The sequence below is a fragment of the Thermobia domestica genome, chromosome 16, assembly GCF_964235325.1.
Source record: "Thermobia domestica chromosome 16, izTheDome1.hap1.1, whole genome shotgun sequence".
Lineage (NCBI taxonomy): Eukaryota > Metazoa > Arthropoda > Insecta > Zygentoma > Lepismatidae > Thermobia > Thermobia domestica.
Window position 1 is genome coordinate 132,889,052 of NC_137469.1, and position 16,697 is coordinate 132,905,748.

At 34.6% G+C, this 16,697-nt stretch overlaps 1 protein-coding gene across 3 annotated transcripts in view; it reads left to right on the forward strand.

Moving 5' to 3' along the window:
* LOC145673427 (mitogen-activated protein kinase p38b-like) overlaps positions 1–16,697 on the forward strand; it is a 95,363-nt gene that overhangs the window by 57,336 nt on the left and 21,330 nt on the right. For 2 of the 3 annotated variants that reach the window (XR_014128768.1, XM_081743122.1), the window contains exon 8: positions 15,557–15,635. Coding sequence is in view for 2 of the 3 variants with exons in the window: in XM_081743122.1 (XP_081599248.1) it covers positions 15,557–15,635 (79 nt within the window). In the remaining variant the exon portion in view is untranslated. Of the gene's footprint in view, positions 1–6,852; positions 6,933–15,556; positions 15,636–16,697 lie in introns of all 3 variants that reach the window. The other variant, XM_081743123.1, reaches the window with a different exon arrangement.

Below are 16,697 nucleotides of genomic sequence, written 5' to 3' on the forward strand. Positions count from 1 at the left end.
GCAGGTGAGCCAAACTTGGAGAGTTGATGAATCGAACACCACAAACTAGAATAGTGTGTGTCACTTTGTACAGATTCTAGGACACATTAAAACTAGGGAGTTCTTTTTCAAACACACTGTAAGTAGCCAACATGTGTGTGTTCACCAGTAATAAAAATAGTGCTTATTTAGCCATTGGGTTATAGACAATAATCAAATGCCAACTTTTTGTTAATGTGCGAATATGGAATTGAAGAAACTGTTCTGGTTGTGGTGCATAACAACTTATTCCTTGAATGACAAATTTTTCGTTTGGAAATGCCTATTTGATAGAGAGTGGTCTCATGTAAAGAAAAAAGTGATATAACTAGTGTGGCAAATATGAAGAGCAAGGAGGAGCACTCTCAACTGAATTGTAACACATAAGAAGAAGTTTTGCTATGCAAAACAGGAGTACCATATCATTCGCCCATACTAGCTGTTTTTTGTTGAAATTTGTTCATTGATTTCATTTAGTTATGCATAATAACGATCTGAATTCATTGTTTCACCTCTTTGAGAAAAACATGAATAATTCCATCTGCAAACTACGTATGTGCAGAAGCACTGTTTCAGCATGAGGAAAGTGTATGAAACGAGCCGACTTTCTTTCTTCATCAGAGTCAGGTCATGTGAGGATCCATTAGTTTTGTCCTGCCTATTGCTATCTGGGACTGGGCCACAATTAAGTAGTGCTCTCGCTTTTGGTAGAGGCATATTGCAAAGGTCACTTTTACGGTCTACTTCAGAAGCTCATCTGAAAATGATTGTGATCAATATTTAGGTAGTTGAGTTTCCAGTGGTGTATCGCTTGTTTAAAATTTCTCGAACTAGCAAGAGTTAATTTCATCATTCTATATTGCACTTCATTCTGTGCAATATAGAAATACGAACTAATGTATATGAATTACAACGTCATACAACGAAAGTTTCGTGTAAAGCATGATAGTCATAAATACTGTGAAGATAATCAAAGAATAAAAGATCTGTACTTCGATTCATTTCGTAGCTTGTAGTCTTTCTACTTGGTACTTATTGTGCTGCAATGTGAAGAAGGGTAGAATATCACAAAATGAAGTAGTTGAATCCAAAACCACGTACCATTTTAAATTTCATAATACTTCTGTTCAGGGTGGATTGATTTAAATCAAGATTTAAATCACTTGATTTTTTAAATAAAAATAGTTGATTTAAATCGAATTCCGAAATAAATTAATTTAAAGTGAAAATAAGTAAAATCCTGTTTCTGTTCTGTTATTTCGATTATGGAAGTTAATAATCATAATACAATGAGACTCAAATGTACAGTATAGTATGAAAACAAGTGTCATGCAGAGGATGATTAGGGAAAATCCCGTTTTGACAGGTAACGGAGCAATCCTGCTTTCTTCTTTTCGTAACATTGGGTTTAGGTTTTAAAATCGTTAACTATTCCAACGGGGAAATCACCATCGACATTTAAGACGAAAATTCTTTTTTGTGCGTGTCTCTTTGTTTGTACCCAGATAATAGGGCGTATTTAGAGGAGTCCTAACTCCTCTCAAAATTGTTTTTTGTTAATTTTATAACTTTAGGCGAAATTTATGTATTCCATGCCGCAAACTAGTTCTGAGTTTTTAAAAATAGGCCCTTGAGAAATATCAGTAACTTTTGTGAAAAAAAAAGTGTCATTTTGATAAACGTTGCTGTACTTTTTCCTTAATGCTTAACCTTTTAAATTATATCACCTATTTTTAGGTGATAGGGTAGAATCTTCATTATTAGATTAAAAAAGTACCAGTAAGGCTTTTTACTTCGTTTTCTTCAAGACTGGAGGCATTTTAGAACACGTTACATATGCTTTCACGCCTTTCTGCGTTGGGGCATAGTGTGTGATGACGTCATAAAGTTAAAAATATATCTCTTGTTATGCGTATTATTATTTTTTGGCGGGTTACATTTTGCATTCAGAAGACTGAAAGTTTGCACACTCGTTCAGTGCACTCCTTAATAATTTTCAGATGTTTTCAGATCTCTGCGTGGAAACAGTGGGGTCCAGAGGGGCAAAAATGTTTAAAAAAAGGATATTTTTAACAAAAAATAGCTTTTTTCGTGATTTTCCCGCCTCAGATGGAGACATATGAATGGTACCGTTTGAAAGGCTGTTCTATTCTGAAGAAAATTATGTACGCACTATGTTCCTAAGGTAAATAGGGATGTCTAAGGAAACTGTTACCTGAGATCCTGTTTTGTACAGGAATCTGAGGTATTTGGGGAATATTATTTTTTGCGGGCTTACTTTTGCACCTAAGATTGAAATTTTGCACATTTACTCAGTGCACCCCTCAGTATTTTTAAGATTTGTTTCAAATCTCTGCCTTAAAACAGGGGAAGGGGTCCATAGAGGTCATTTTTTTTAAAGATATTTTTAACAGAAAATTCCTTTTTTCGTGATTTACCCGCCCCAGATACATGATGGAGACATTTGAAGGGCACCGTTTGAAAATTTGTTTTATTCTGAAGAGAATAATGTACAAATCATGATCCTAGGATAAATAGGGATGTCTGAGGAAATTTTTATATTACATCCGGGTCATCTGGGACATTGTGGGAATGTTCTTAGCTCAATAGTTTCCTCACTCTTACTACTCAAGATAGAAGCTTGAAATTTTGTACATACATTTAGTACCGGTACTCACCTTAGTATTTCCCAGTTGATTTTGAGATTTGTGCGTTAACACAGTGGAATCCAGAGGGGATCAAAATTTAAAAAAAAGAAAAAAATGCCGATTACTCAAAATTTCCAACTTCACGGACATGATAGGGAAATGTGAATGTTAACGTTTCAAAAGCTATTCTATTCTAAAGAGAGTGATATATGTACCATTATCCTAGGATAAATAGGGATGATTCTGTAGCTGCTTGACTGAAAGTCTATAATTTACCTTTAAAAAGAGCCATAATTTAAAAGGGTTAAGAAATATTGTTTGGGATTGATATCGGTTAACGATTGGGGATAATTCAAAATTCAACCCCAATACTTTCACTTAAATGGCATAATTACATTTAATACTAATTCCTAATGCTTTTTCTTCAGTTCGCGACTTGTATTATACGAGGAGAAAGATTTGATTTAAATCAAAAAAATCGATTTAAATAAAAAAAAATCGATTTAAATAAAAATAAATCATGATTTTTTTCCCACCCTGCTTCTGTTTCATCAACTGGATTATCTAGTGGGTGTATCATCTTATATGGGCCAGCAATGTGTACAAAGTTTAAGGTAACTTAATAAGTTTTCTTTTTCATCGTTCATTTGAGATATTTTTTAGTAAAGCATTAAAAAATGGATATTCCTCATTTAGAATCTATTAAAGAAATATAGACAACTAAGAGAATAATATGAGTTTAATGCTTGATTTAGAAGTGAAAATCGACGATATCCACGTATAGAGAAAAAATGATTTGTTCCTTTACATACATTTGTTCAGCTGTCGATCAACTTATAAGGATTATGGCGATGTTAGGAAAACCTGAAGGGGAATTACTAGACAGACTGTGTAGCGAAGAGGTAATTCTGCATGAAAACTGTAAATTGTACCTCCTTTTTTATTCTGTGTAATGTGAATGCATTTTCCACCTTATCTTTCTTCGAACTGTACAAATACTGAGTTTAATTTTCATAGGTTCTAGTCTGTTCCCTATATATTTATGACTTTTCTTTTTATTATTGTGTAGTATTTTCCTGTATTTTTATTATTATGATGGTTATTATATCTATATATGTATTTTGTATATGCTTGCGCAAGAAATAAAGATCGTGTATTTCTTTTATAATTAGGATACAAAGTTTGATGATAAAGGTCCAGGACTGAATCTGATAATCTGTAATGGCTTATGACGAAAAATTGTTTATCATTTGAGATTAAAGCTGTAGTGCTCTTCTTTGCAGGACATTCACATATACTACAAAAGAATAATAGCATAGAATTGATCTTCCACTATAAACAATTTTTTGTCATTAGTAGTGTGAGAGTATCAGGATAAGTCTGTGTAACTTTATTGTCATACCTTGTATTTACGAATTGCACTTTTATTCAAATACTTTTATTTGTATATTTCATTTATTTCATTATAGAAGGGGTGTTTAATAAAAATAGCTATTTCTTCTTATACAGTGGATATGGAAGTACTTAGAGTTGGCATAAAGTTCTCTGTTATGCCACGAGGGGTCAGGTCTATGTCTCATATCCTCAGTGTCGAAAGGCGCTATATTCTAATGCAGCCAATCAACTTGTACGAAAATAATTGTATATGCAATAGTCTTTTACCTAATTAGATAATTTGCTGTATGTTATACATTATGTTACAAAGGAAAAAGAACCTTCAAATAAAAGTAAACAAGAAATTATTTGTTTTTCTTTTGCTATTGGAAGTAATAATATATGGGACGTGTTATTTATCTTTTTATTGTATTAGATGATAGTTCAATTTTTATTTTGTTATTAGAGAGTTATGCGTGTAGACTGTAGCGGAAATTTCGTCTGGATGAAAATATTTCGGACTTAATTTTTACAGTTGACTACCCTGACTGAGGATTTGTAAGATTCTCCTCAGTTTAAGTAGGCAGATTTTGGACTTACATCGCGTGTGTAAGCCCTGGCCGTCTTTTCTTTAAATCTGATTGTTGTGGTACGTAAGATCGTAGAAAGGTATTAAGGATGACACTTGGCGCAGGCGGGAGAGCTAAATGCAGTAACCTATGAATTCAAATTAAAAAGTAAATTGCCGATATTAACTTTATATGTGTAGATAGGTATAATTTGATTCATTGACAGTTTGATTTTAATTTACTTAAAAAGATCTTTTATTTAGAGGTAAAGCTGAGAAAAGTAAATGTTCAAAACAATTATTTAAGTTATCAGATTAAATCATGCACATTCTATTTTGAATAAATGTTCACTTGTTTTATAGCATGCTGACTGTTCAAATCATTCACATTTTTATTAAACAGAGTCTAAGCTGGGGTTTTTCCTTTCTTTTAAAAAAGTAATTCGCTAAATTGTTTATTCATTTTAGATAATGTTAGATAAGTTGTGTTTTAGCTAGTTAAAGCAAATAAAAGTAAATCCTGCCAAACAATATTATAAAAAATTGAAGGAATTTTCTGAATTCAGCACAACTTCCAAAGGGTTGAAAACTCCAGCTTAATCTCTGTATCTATCCGTACATGTAATTGGATTGTTGTGATTAAAATGCTTGATGTTAAAGAATGGAGTGATATCTTTCAACCAGGGGAACTGGTTCAAGAAGTCATAATGATACATCAGAATATTTTTTACATAATTGCCAGATACGCTCCCAGGTCTCTCATAGTGCAACAGATAATTTACAATTGATGATGATTTAAATTAAGATTTATGTGCAGTCTGACTTAAAGAAAAGTAAAATCTGTCCAGAGCAAGTAGATGTACTTTTCACTGCTAATCTGTGTTACGTATGTCGGCATTACATTATCAGACACATTCTCTTTTTTTTTTTTCTCACATACGCCGATAGTGTATCTTAAATTTCTTTTCTTTGTTACTCTTTCACTTCCTTGAACTTCTTCTTGTAAGTAAATCCCTTGGAAGTTTTTTTTTTTTTTTTTTTTTTTTTGTCTATTTTCTTTTAACAATAGTTCCATATCTTGCTCCGTTTTATACTATACTCGACCCTTTCGATGTCGTGTTTTCTTGTAAACATTTTCTTAAGAAAACTATTTGCTGTTGCTTAGATATTTCCTTTCTTCTTCTGTCCTTCCAATGGTTCACCCTCCTTTAAAACGTTTGCACCTGTACCGTATTTCGATTATAGCAACTTTTTTTTTCTTTTCTGGGGAATTAGTCTTTGCGCCAAGCTTTGTCAAAATAAGGCAAAAATGTGTGAGTGCAGAGATAGAGGAATTTGGTTTGGTAGATGGTAGTAATTTAATCTTTTCAGCACCTGAAAATTCACCATCTATTGACATTTCAATCACTCCAGTCCAGTTTAATATACTGTGTCTTTTTTCAGCGACTGCTTTAATAATTAAGCTTGGAACTTATTATGTATTATTCATTTTCTTCGTAAATCTTTGCTTCTATTGATGTAATTTGGATTTATTTAAACTTTAAAATACAGTGTAAATATTTGCCATTTGATTAGCTTGGAAGTAGATTTTTGTTAAGATTTTTTAACTTATCTTGCTAGTCAAGACCAGACTTTCAGTTAACGTTGTGTTGATTTTAAATATGCACTTTTGAATGTTACATGTATTAATTATGATATACAAAACATCCTCCCCTTTAAATTTGTAATTAATATGTTTGAAGAAACAGTCTCTTTGCAGCTGTGTCACACATAATCTGATGAAGTTTTCGATAAGCGTAAAATGTTCCATAATATTGCTTCGGGATTGTCAAAATGTGATTTCTCATCAGTTATGGAACTTAGGTTGGTGTAGTCAGTATTTGATTTGTAGCGAAAGATGGTTGAAATTTGTCTTTTTTTTTTTTTTTTAATTTTTCTATAATCGTGTTTCTGAAATGCCATATTAGTCGATTTTTCTGCAAATAGAAAAACGTCCTCCTCTCTGGATATTTCATAAATTGGACATTGGTGTTACTTTCTGAATTTTTGGTCTTGACTAGTAGGTTATTGTTTCTCCAGGCATGGTATAAAAAAAATATTTAATTAACTTCGTAAGAGTGTAACTTTGGTGTTCCAAGAATGCCATTTTTGCACATTATTTATATAATATTGCACTGCATGTTTATTAATATCATAATTATTTTTTTGTGTTTGTGTGGATATCCTTAACCTTATTGTTTACAGACATTGACCAACTAACTCGCATATTAGTACTGTGTGGCACTCCTAGCGAGGAGACACTAGCCAAAATAACAAGCGAGGAGGTAGAGTAACACATTTATGCTTTTGCTTTAGCATTTCGCGACCGAATGAGTTTCTTATTTTAAATGAAAGGGAATATAAACAATGTACGAGTATTCCACGGTTTTCAAGAAGGCGTGTTATTGTTCATTACGTACAATAAACACAAGGGTTCTTTACGTGGGTCGTTCAATATATAACTTTCACTAACAAAAAAAAAAAAAAAAAAAAAAAAAAAAAAAAAAAAAAAAGATACATTTGTAAACTATACATACGTGTGTAGGTGGATCCTTCCTCACTTCTCTATATAATCCCCATTGAGATTCAGGCATTTGTCCACTGTTGTATCAATTTTTCCAAACCCTGTCTATTTAGCTTTCTTCTCACATTTCGCTTCACTTCTTCATCTGTTCCGAAACCATCGGAAATATAATGAATGACAAATATCTCATCCCCTGTCGCAGTGCGCATGAGTAATGCATTGCCATCTTGCTGGTATCGTATTAAACTTACAAGACTGCAACCCATTCTCATTTGTCGATTAACGCCACTTTGCGGTATTGTAGTTTCTCGTGAATGATGTGATGAGCTGTTCCAACAGAAATGTTCAACCTTTCTGTAACTCCGCATAGTTCGACGGCTTTCTTGAGCAAGTTCTTCCACCTTGCCAATGTTCTAGCCCAAATAGCCAGAGCCCTAATTTTTCTTTGCAAAGGGTTTGGACAAATTGGAGCAGCGGTGGGACAAATGCCTAAATCTCAATGAGGATTATGTGGAGAAGTGATGAAGGACCCACCTACACATGTATTTATAGTTTACAAATGTATCTTAAAAATAATTCTTTTACAGCTTAGACAGACTTATATATTGAACGTCCCTAGTATTTAATAGTGGTAACATTACTTCAGTTTGTTTCACCTTTTGGCGTAACTTTTTTTAACGCCTGTAAGGAAGCTAGTATCCATTTGAAAACTTTTTTCAAAGTTCTTATTTCCTTTTAAACTTACAATAATATTTAGAGACTTCAGTCCTAATATTATTTAATTCAAAATTTTAACTGGGAATCCAATCGGAAAAAGACCAATAGGAAGACCTACGCGCAAATGGGAGAAGAGAATGAAGATGGATCTTGCAGAAATAGGAATTCTAAGTAGAAACTGGATCCAGATGGCTAAAGACAGAAGTCAATGAAGAGCTTTTGTGAATGCGGTATTGAATTCTTCGGGTACCATACAGTTAGTTAGTTAATTCAAGTTCAAACACATTTTATAACTATCTCTGGAAACATGAAATCGCTACGGTGAAGGGCTACGTGTCATACCTCCTAATATAAGGAGCAGCGATATGAAAACCAGTCAGACGCCAAAAAGTACCAGTAAACCTTAAAACTAATGCCCACATCTGTTAATATATTGATCTCATTAGGAAATAAGACAGTCAACCCCATCCTTAAGCGTGAGAGTTTGCTGAGAGACCCCACATCTTAACCTAGTCACACACATCGTCCGATGCAAACGGATGTCCATTGATATCTCTTTTCAGCTCTTCAAAAATGTGGAAAGTACTTGAGGAGAACCTTGGACTGTAGGGAGAATGTTGACGGATTTCCTAACCAAATCACAAACATCAGTAGTAAAGGCACGATTAACCTGTCCTGAACGAACATAGTCTTGCACAGACACATGTTCCGCTCGGAATCTCTTATGACATTCCATCACACGTGAACGTGACATATTGTGTTCACAATACAGATCATCCCATGTGACGATGAATTTCGTGTCCTCCAATTCGCTTATTAGAAGAAAAAGAAAAAAAACTGACTGTTCTGTGCCGGCCTCCATTTCTAATGTTTGACGCACTTCAATTCCACACCTTAATGTCAGCACACTTGACACATAACTGGTGTTCGTATGCAAACTGGACTGCGCTTTCCAGGGTCCCCAACAGATGTCAGTGACCGTAATAAACACTGAAAGCCATGGGATTTATTCGTCGTGACGTGTTTTCATTTAAGAGTTCGTCCTGCATTCAGCATACGTCAAGCTTCGTACATATTATACATTGTGACCCAAAAGTAGGTATACAGTACCGTACTGATCAGCTCATTATATTTTATATTATTCCGTATTGTTATCCATCAGGTAGACTTAGTTTCTTTATCATTTGTTCTTAATGTCTTTTTACTTGCATCTTAAGCTCGGAAGAGCCGAAGCAAATAAACCCATAAACTAGAATGTTATACTTGATCAATGCACTGGTGTATATCTACTTTTAGGCCACACCGTATATTGAAATACAAAACAGCAGTCGATAATGAGAACACTTACACATATTTTTTACTGAGGTGCAGGTTATAATTTTATTCAATGCTCGTGCCAAGTGCGCTTTGTAGTAGACAAACACCGTGTGCGTGAGTTTTCTGGCGGTTCTCCAGTTTTCTCCACTTTCTTCATTCCACCATTATTATTCATCTTATCATCGTTTTCCTTAGCCTTAGTGTATAATTGTGGAAAGTTAAGTTAAAAAAGAAACAAAAAATACACGCTAAAAATAAACAGTTACTATTACCTCTATTAAAGTTGCAAAACTCGTGTTTCCAAGAAAACTAAAGCAAACATGTTTATATTTGATATATTCTATGAAATAACAATTTGAAGTTTTTTTTTTTTTTTTCTTTTTCCCCTCTTTCAAGTAGTGTACCTAATTCTATTGAAGCTTCCTGGACAAAGAATCAAATTGAACAGTGTTTAAATAATATATATATATATATATATATATATATATATATATATATATATATATATATATATATATATATATATATATATATAATATGCCTTCTGAAAATCGTGTAAAATATTCTACATTTCAATCTTCATATTTCTGTCTTTCTATTGTATGTGATGTACATAATTCATAATTCAATAAATCTATTTAATACTGATCGATAACTTTGCATTTACTCGACAAGCTTAGATTACGAAATATTAATTTATGTATATACAGTATGCATTTTATATTACTTATAAAGCTGACCATTAACAAAGACGTGAAAATCGACTGAAAAGAACAATATTGATGCCTTTTTATTGTATTGTATATTACATAATAGTCATTTAAAAAGAATTGTGGTGCCTCTAGTTATTGATAAGTATATTTTGTTTAAAAGAAACTTAAAAGTGCTCTAGTCGATAATATTTGGAACGTTTTAATAGTCAATATTTAAGTGCAATATTCTGTAATTTGACGACGCTGACAGATCATCGTTATATTGGATGTTACGTGGTTAAAGAAATATCAAAATGGCTCGGCTCTGGGCCAAGAAAACAGAGTGATTGCGTCGACTACGCATTACGCAATGAACTGCACCATATGGCCGATCAGAGGCTTTTGTTGCTTGTTTCACCAACATAGTTTACTGCTAAGTTTCTTTCTAGATTTGATAGTAGTGAGGAAGAAATTTCTATAGCTTTGTAACCTTCCTCGCTGTTCTAGTGGCTTGTGGTGCACGAGGTCCTGATTTCGGTAAACTGTAGGTGTTGCCCTGTATAGCCACGCTGCTGATGAAGGATGTAAATTCAGATTAATGAGTCAATGTACTGCCTGTAGGTGGGAATATATGTGATCCCTTTAGGAAAGCGACCAGTTATCAACTGGCGTAGATAGAACAGCAATCCGATTGATACTCAGGTTTATATCATTCAGTATTTCCTGAATTATATATCCAGAAAGGGCGTCTTATTTTTGAACACGGTTCCCAATTTGAAAAATAAAAAAAAATTCACAGTTATTTGACACGAAAATGATTTCATAACTTTTTTTTTATTATTATTATTTTAGACGCCTAACTCTTCCACATATCGATAGTTTGTAGTGCACTTTCCGTGAAGTAGTTTAGGTCTGTTTAGCTCACATTGTATTGTGGAAGTGATAATCCTAGGGATACTGATAAGTTCCCTGAATCCTAAAATTTACAGTTGAGGAGTAATGTTGTGCAGCGGTAAACATCTTAGAAATAATAAACTAACATTGGTATTCCTTATAAAAGCGGATGATTGAAGCATCAGTGGCGTATTGCAAGCTAAATTCATCTCCCTTTCTTCAAGCCTACAATACACACAAGTTGATGTCTTCATTTCTTCCTTAAATAGATAAAGAAAAGCTTTGTTGGCCAGTTGTGAAATAATAATAATAATAATAATAATAATAATAATAATAATAATAATAATAATAATAAAAAGAACATTTTGAAGACTACGGTGTAACGAAGAAATGAAGATATACCTTGTGCGAGTTATGGGCCTAAAGAAGGGACACAGTTTTCTCTTCAAATATACTAGTTCTTCTGCTCCAAGACTTTGGCTTGCCTGCGTGCCAGCGACATCTCTTGGCGTCAGCTATTAGCTTGGCTGTGAACTAGTAAGAATTAGTGTGACTGACAGACTGAAACATCGTAATAAGGACTAAAAATATCTAAATACGTGAGTCGTTCAATATATGTTTCCCTGAGCTGTAAAATATTTATTTTTTAGATATATTTGTAAATTATACATATATGTGTAGGTGGGTCCTTCCTCGCGTCTCCACGTAATCTCCATTGAGATTCGGGCATTTGTCTCGCTATTGCACCAATTTGCCCAAACCCTTAGCAAAAAATCAAGGCTCCGACTATTTAGTACTCTTCTCATATTCCGGTTTACTTCTTCATCTGTTTTGAAACCTTCACTTTAACACCGGAAAAACATGAAAATAATTCGGCTCTAAATTGAGGCTGTAAAGAGGGTAGAGCAGCCGTCCCCACTCTAATTCTTCAATTTTGTGTCTTGTTTGCGTGCTGAGTGGGAGGTGGGCGCTATCTCAAGAAGAAGAGACCAGGTCGCTTATGTTGAATTGTGTTTCCCGGAAGAAGAGTTCAGGTTCGACATAAGCGACCTGGTCTCGTGTCAACTGGTGATGAAGTGAAGCGGAATGTGAGGAAAGTGCTAATTGCTAGAGCCCTAATTTTTTTGCAAAGAGTGAACAAATTGGTGCAACGGTGAAACAAATGTCGGAATCTCAATGGGAATTGTGTGGAAAAGTGAGGAAGGACCTATCTACACATGTATATATAATTTACAAATGAATCTTAAAAATAATTTTTTTATAGCTTAAGGAAACTTATGCAGTCTGTAACTCTTAAATGGTTTGAAGTTCACATATTAGAGTTATTCACACACTGATATATTTTCACTTTTAATAAGAATCGCCGATGCTCGAATCATCAAGTGTCAGAAGGAATTCCAACGTTAGTTTATTATTCGAATGTGTTTCTTGCAGTTTACATCAATCACTTACTTTGTTCCATGATATTTTCTAAGTTTTAGATTGATGGTACCTAATTCTTTTTCATTGTTCTTTTGAAAGAAGTAAAATGACGCGAATCTCACTTACACCAACTCTTTAATTCATTCTCTGTCAACGTGTTTATGAATTACGGTGAGTGTAAAGGCTCGATTAAACACAATAGATGGCAGCATGTTACGAGGGGGTGGAGCAGGAAAATTCATGAAATCACCAAGAAGAAATAAAAATAAACACAGAATAAATAAAAACATATTGTAGTCATTAGAAAGGTCATATATTGTGAACCTCTCATCCCGTATATGATCATTTTATCATTGTTATTTCCTTTGTTACAGATTATGTAAGAAGATACGGCGGAGGATCTAAGGGAATTCGGGAAGAATGAGTTTCGCATTGTCATAAGTTTTTTTGTCCTGCAAGACAGATCCTCTATGGAAATTCATAAAACTTTGCAGGATACTTTGCGGGAACACGCTCCTGGATATACAACAGTAGCGAAGTGGGTAAGGCGTTTTAAGACTGGTCATCGTGAAGCTGAAAATGAACCCCGCTCAGGCAGGTCTTCAAGTGTAGTGACCACGGAAAACATCGACAAAGTGCATGACATGATCATGGAGGATAGGCGCATATCGATCAAAAACATTGCTGCATGTGTGGGGATATCGCGTGAGCGTGTGGGTGTCATAATAGCAGAATATCGGAACATGCGAAAGGTCAGTGATAAATGGATCCCAAAATATTTGAACGTTGACCAGAAGAGAACACGGGTGCAGATGTCACAAGAAATTTTGCGAAAGTTTCAAAACCCTGATGAGTTCTTGCGCAGTCTGGTGACAGAAGATGAAACATGGCTGCACTACTATGATTCAGAGACTAAACAGCAATCCATGGAGTGGCGCCACAGTGGGTCTCCTCGAGCGAAGAAGTTCCGAAGCCAAAGATCTACTGGGAAGGTGCTTGCATCGGTATTTTGGGATAAGGATGGTGTCATCCTTATCAAATATCTTAAAAAGGATGAAACTATCAATGCTGGGGTTTATTCCAACTATTTAATTGAGCTGAAGGAGCTGAAAAAAAAAAAAAAAAGTCGGAGAAAAGTGAGCAGTGGTGTTAAGTTTCTCCAGGACAATATACCCTCCCACAAGACTCATCAAACCATGCAATTGTTGTCGGATCTGGGCTCACCCAACCTGCTCACCTAATCTGGCCCCCTTCGAGTATCACCTCTTCCCACATCTCAAAAAACATCTCATAGGCAAACATTTTCCATTCGATGAGGCACTCATTGCGGAGGTGGAGGGCTGGTTTGCACAGCAGGGCAAGACCTTCTATTTGCAAGGATTAGAAATGTTGCAACATTGTTGTGAAAAGTATATTAAGTTTCGGGGAGAATATGTTGAATAGTATATTAAAATGGTTCTTCCAGGTAAATTTCTCTTTGGTGATTTCATAAACTTTCCAGCCTTCCCTCGTAGCCATATCTTTCCAAGGTATTTTATATTAAGAGGTCAAAGTAATTCAAGGAATTCCAAGAGGTCAGTATTTAAACTTAGCCCCAAAACAAACTGAATCATTAATCAGATTATAATTTTTGAGTTCTTCAAATAATTTTGTTCTATTCATTGTAATGTGGACTTAGTTTTATTATTCAGTAACGTGTTTCCAATAATCAAAACACTCTCAAAAAAAAAAAAAAAAAAAAAAAAAAAAACGGTGTAAAGATGCCTACCATTCAGTGTGAGCACATGTTATCCATAACACGTGCTGTTGTTTACAATCATTGGTACAGCAGACGATACACATGAAGTAACCAGGAAGACACGAAGCCAGCACAACGGGACCCGAGGAGGAACGAGCCATCTAGCAATCACCTATAAAAATGGACCTGGAGAGGAAAGAAGTATCAGTTGACCACTGATCGCTTAACCTACACGTGCTCCTGAGGTCGCCTCTGGACGAAGGAGTATTACCTTGCCCAAATCCCTGGAGGCTACCATGAGCTAAGGGAATTCCCAACTACAACCTGAACCTCTGGACGCTGCCGTGAGCTAAGGAGGTTAAGTACCGTATTCTGAAGTCACTACATATTTCCTTCCTTCATCTCACTTGTAATAAGGAAAGACTTAAAGACTTATGTAATTCTCTTTGTACATGCAAAGACATTTTGTAATATGCTTATAAAATAAATTCGATGAAGGGATAAATCCCGGACTGTTACTGTCTCTACCTAATAGACATTGCAATATTGATCTCTTAAATTCGGTTGAATTATTTTGAATATTGCCCCTTCATTGAAAAGGTAGGGAAAATGTGCTGCCACCTGTTGATGATTAGCGGTACTTAAAGCTCACTTTAATTGCCAGTTCAACAAAGTGTTCAATGTTAAACCGATATTATCATCGCAGTTATCTTTGTTTCTTTTCAATGAGCATTGAACTCTGTAATACGATCGTGATTAGTCAGTTGGTTACCCTACTTCCTTACTGATTAACAGTGCAGCAGATAGAATTAGGTATTTAATGAATAAACATACGAAAATAATAATAAGTTCTTTAGTTTTTTAATAGAACTGTGTCTTTAATTCGTAAACTATGTAATGAAAATCCAGATGCTATAAAGTTCAGTGTAGAATTTGAAGCCATTTAAGGCTTGTTTTTCTTTTCTCCTTTCTTGTTAAGAGTAAGTATATCATAATAGGAAAGTATTACCAATGTACTTTCGTTCGATCTTTGAGACGTAGATTATGTTTTGAATTCACTGAAAAGCGTAGTTATATATTAGAAAATAAAATAAAAGTGAATTCGTTTACATAAATTGTTTAACTTTTATTCAAATGGTTGAGTCGAGATGTAGATAACTCGTGAAAACTCAAACGGTTGCAGGGTCAAGATTTTCAGTTTCGTACACTTAAATTGTCACTAATTTTAATTATCTGTATTAACTGGAAGTGCACCATAATTTAATAGTGCTTGAGTTTTCTCTTAGACATATTCTAATATACAGTACTTAGGCTTAGTGAATTTCAGTTCTCTAATCGTTATATTGGTATGACGAAATTTATTGAGAGGGAAAAGTCTAAGAAAGAAAAATCACAGATATAAACTTACAAGTGAATCATTGTTTGTGGTAGTAAAGAGAAGTTTTAATTTCGATAGATTAATCTTATTTAACTGGTCTTATCTGCTTATTGCCTGCGTAAATACCTCAATCGTTTCTTTTCTGTTTTCACTTTAATGTAGCACGTAAACCCTTTCAGAAAGGTTAAGCTTTTAAGGATATGATTAATTTTATTTTGGTTTTACAGGCCCGGAACTACATTCTGTCATTACCTCCGATGAGGAAAAAGGATTTGAAACAAGTTTTTAAAGGAGCTAATCCCTTAGGTAAGATGGTTCCCTGTTATACTGTATTAATAAAGATAAACACACAAAGTAAAGCGTCAGTATTTATATGTACTAGTTCACAAAAATGTATATTAGAAGAATAATAAAAATACTAAAAAAGCTAAGATATATGTACATCGAGCATTATCAGGATGAGTTATTATGTTCTTTCGTGTGTGTGTGTATGCGAGAAACATTGGTACTATGCAAAAAGCGTGAAGGCTTACCTTATTTTGCAGGCCAAAATTCATTATGTTGGAGTTCCTATGGTAATATTGCACGTGAGCCACGGTTCCATAGCGATACATTCGACGAATATGGAGGCCATCCATTTTCCACTTCGTCAGTTGTTTCAAACAGCTGTTTTTGTAGTAAATGCGCGAAGCAGCGAAACAAATTTTAATCTGAAGGGGCGAGGTCTAGACTGTATGGGGGTATTGGACCAACTCGAATTTGTGGAATTCCTAACTACCTGTGACCGGTAGCACGAGGCGATATCAACGTGATTGTTGAGAAGCGGGTATTTCTGACGCATAACATCATGAATCCGCTGTAATTGTTCAGTGTAAAGATTTCCATCCACAGTGTGGTTGTCTAGAACGAATTCCTAGAATACTGGAACTTGAATATTCCATCATCTACACATGAACTTGTTTCAAACGTCCTATTTTGGACAATTGGCAGTGTCTCTTAGCGTGGTTGTAACCACTGATGACCATCGCAGAAAGATATATTTTCCATTAACAGTGAAGATCTGACACTGAAACTTGTCACAAGAATTCTGTAGCAATTCTTACCACAGAGTAAATTATCTTTCTGTCTGTTGTGTCGTCATTGTATCAGCCCATGCGGTAAGAGTCCATTTATAGACAAACCCCAGTTGTTGAAGATAATAACATGCGCTACTTCGGGATTACTATTACTTTGGCTAATTGAGTGTATTTATGCGTGGATCAGTCATTACAGTTGTGCTGCAAGGGATCTCTGTTCACGGCAGCCCAAGGTTTGTCTTCAGCATTCGCGTTATCTGACCTAAATGGCATAAACCACCTTTGAACTGTC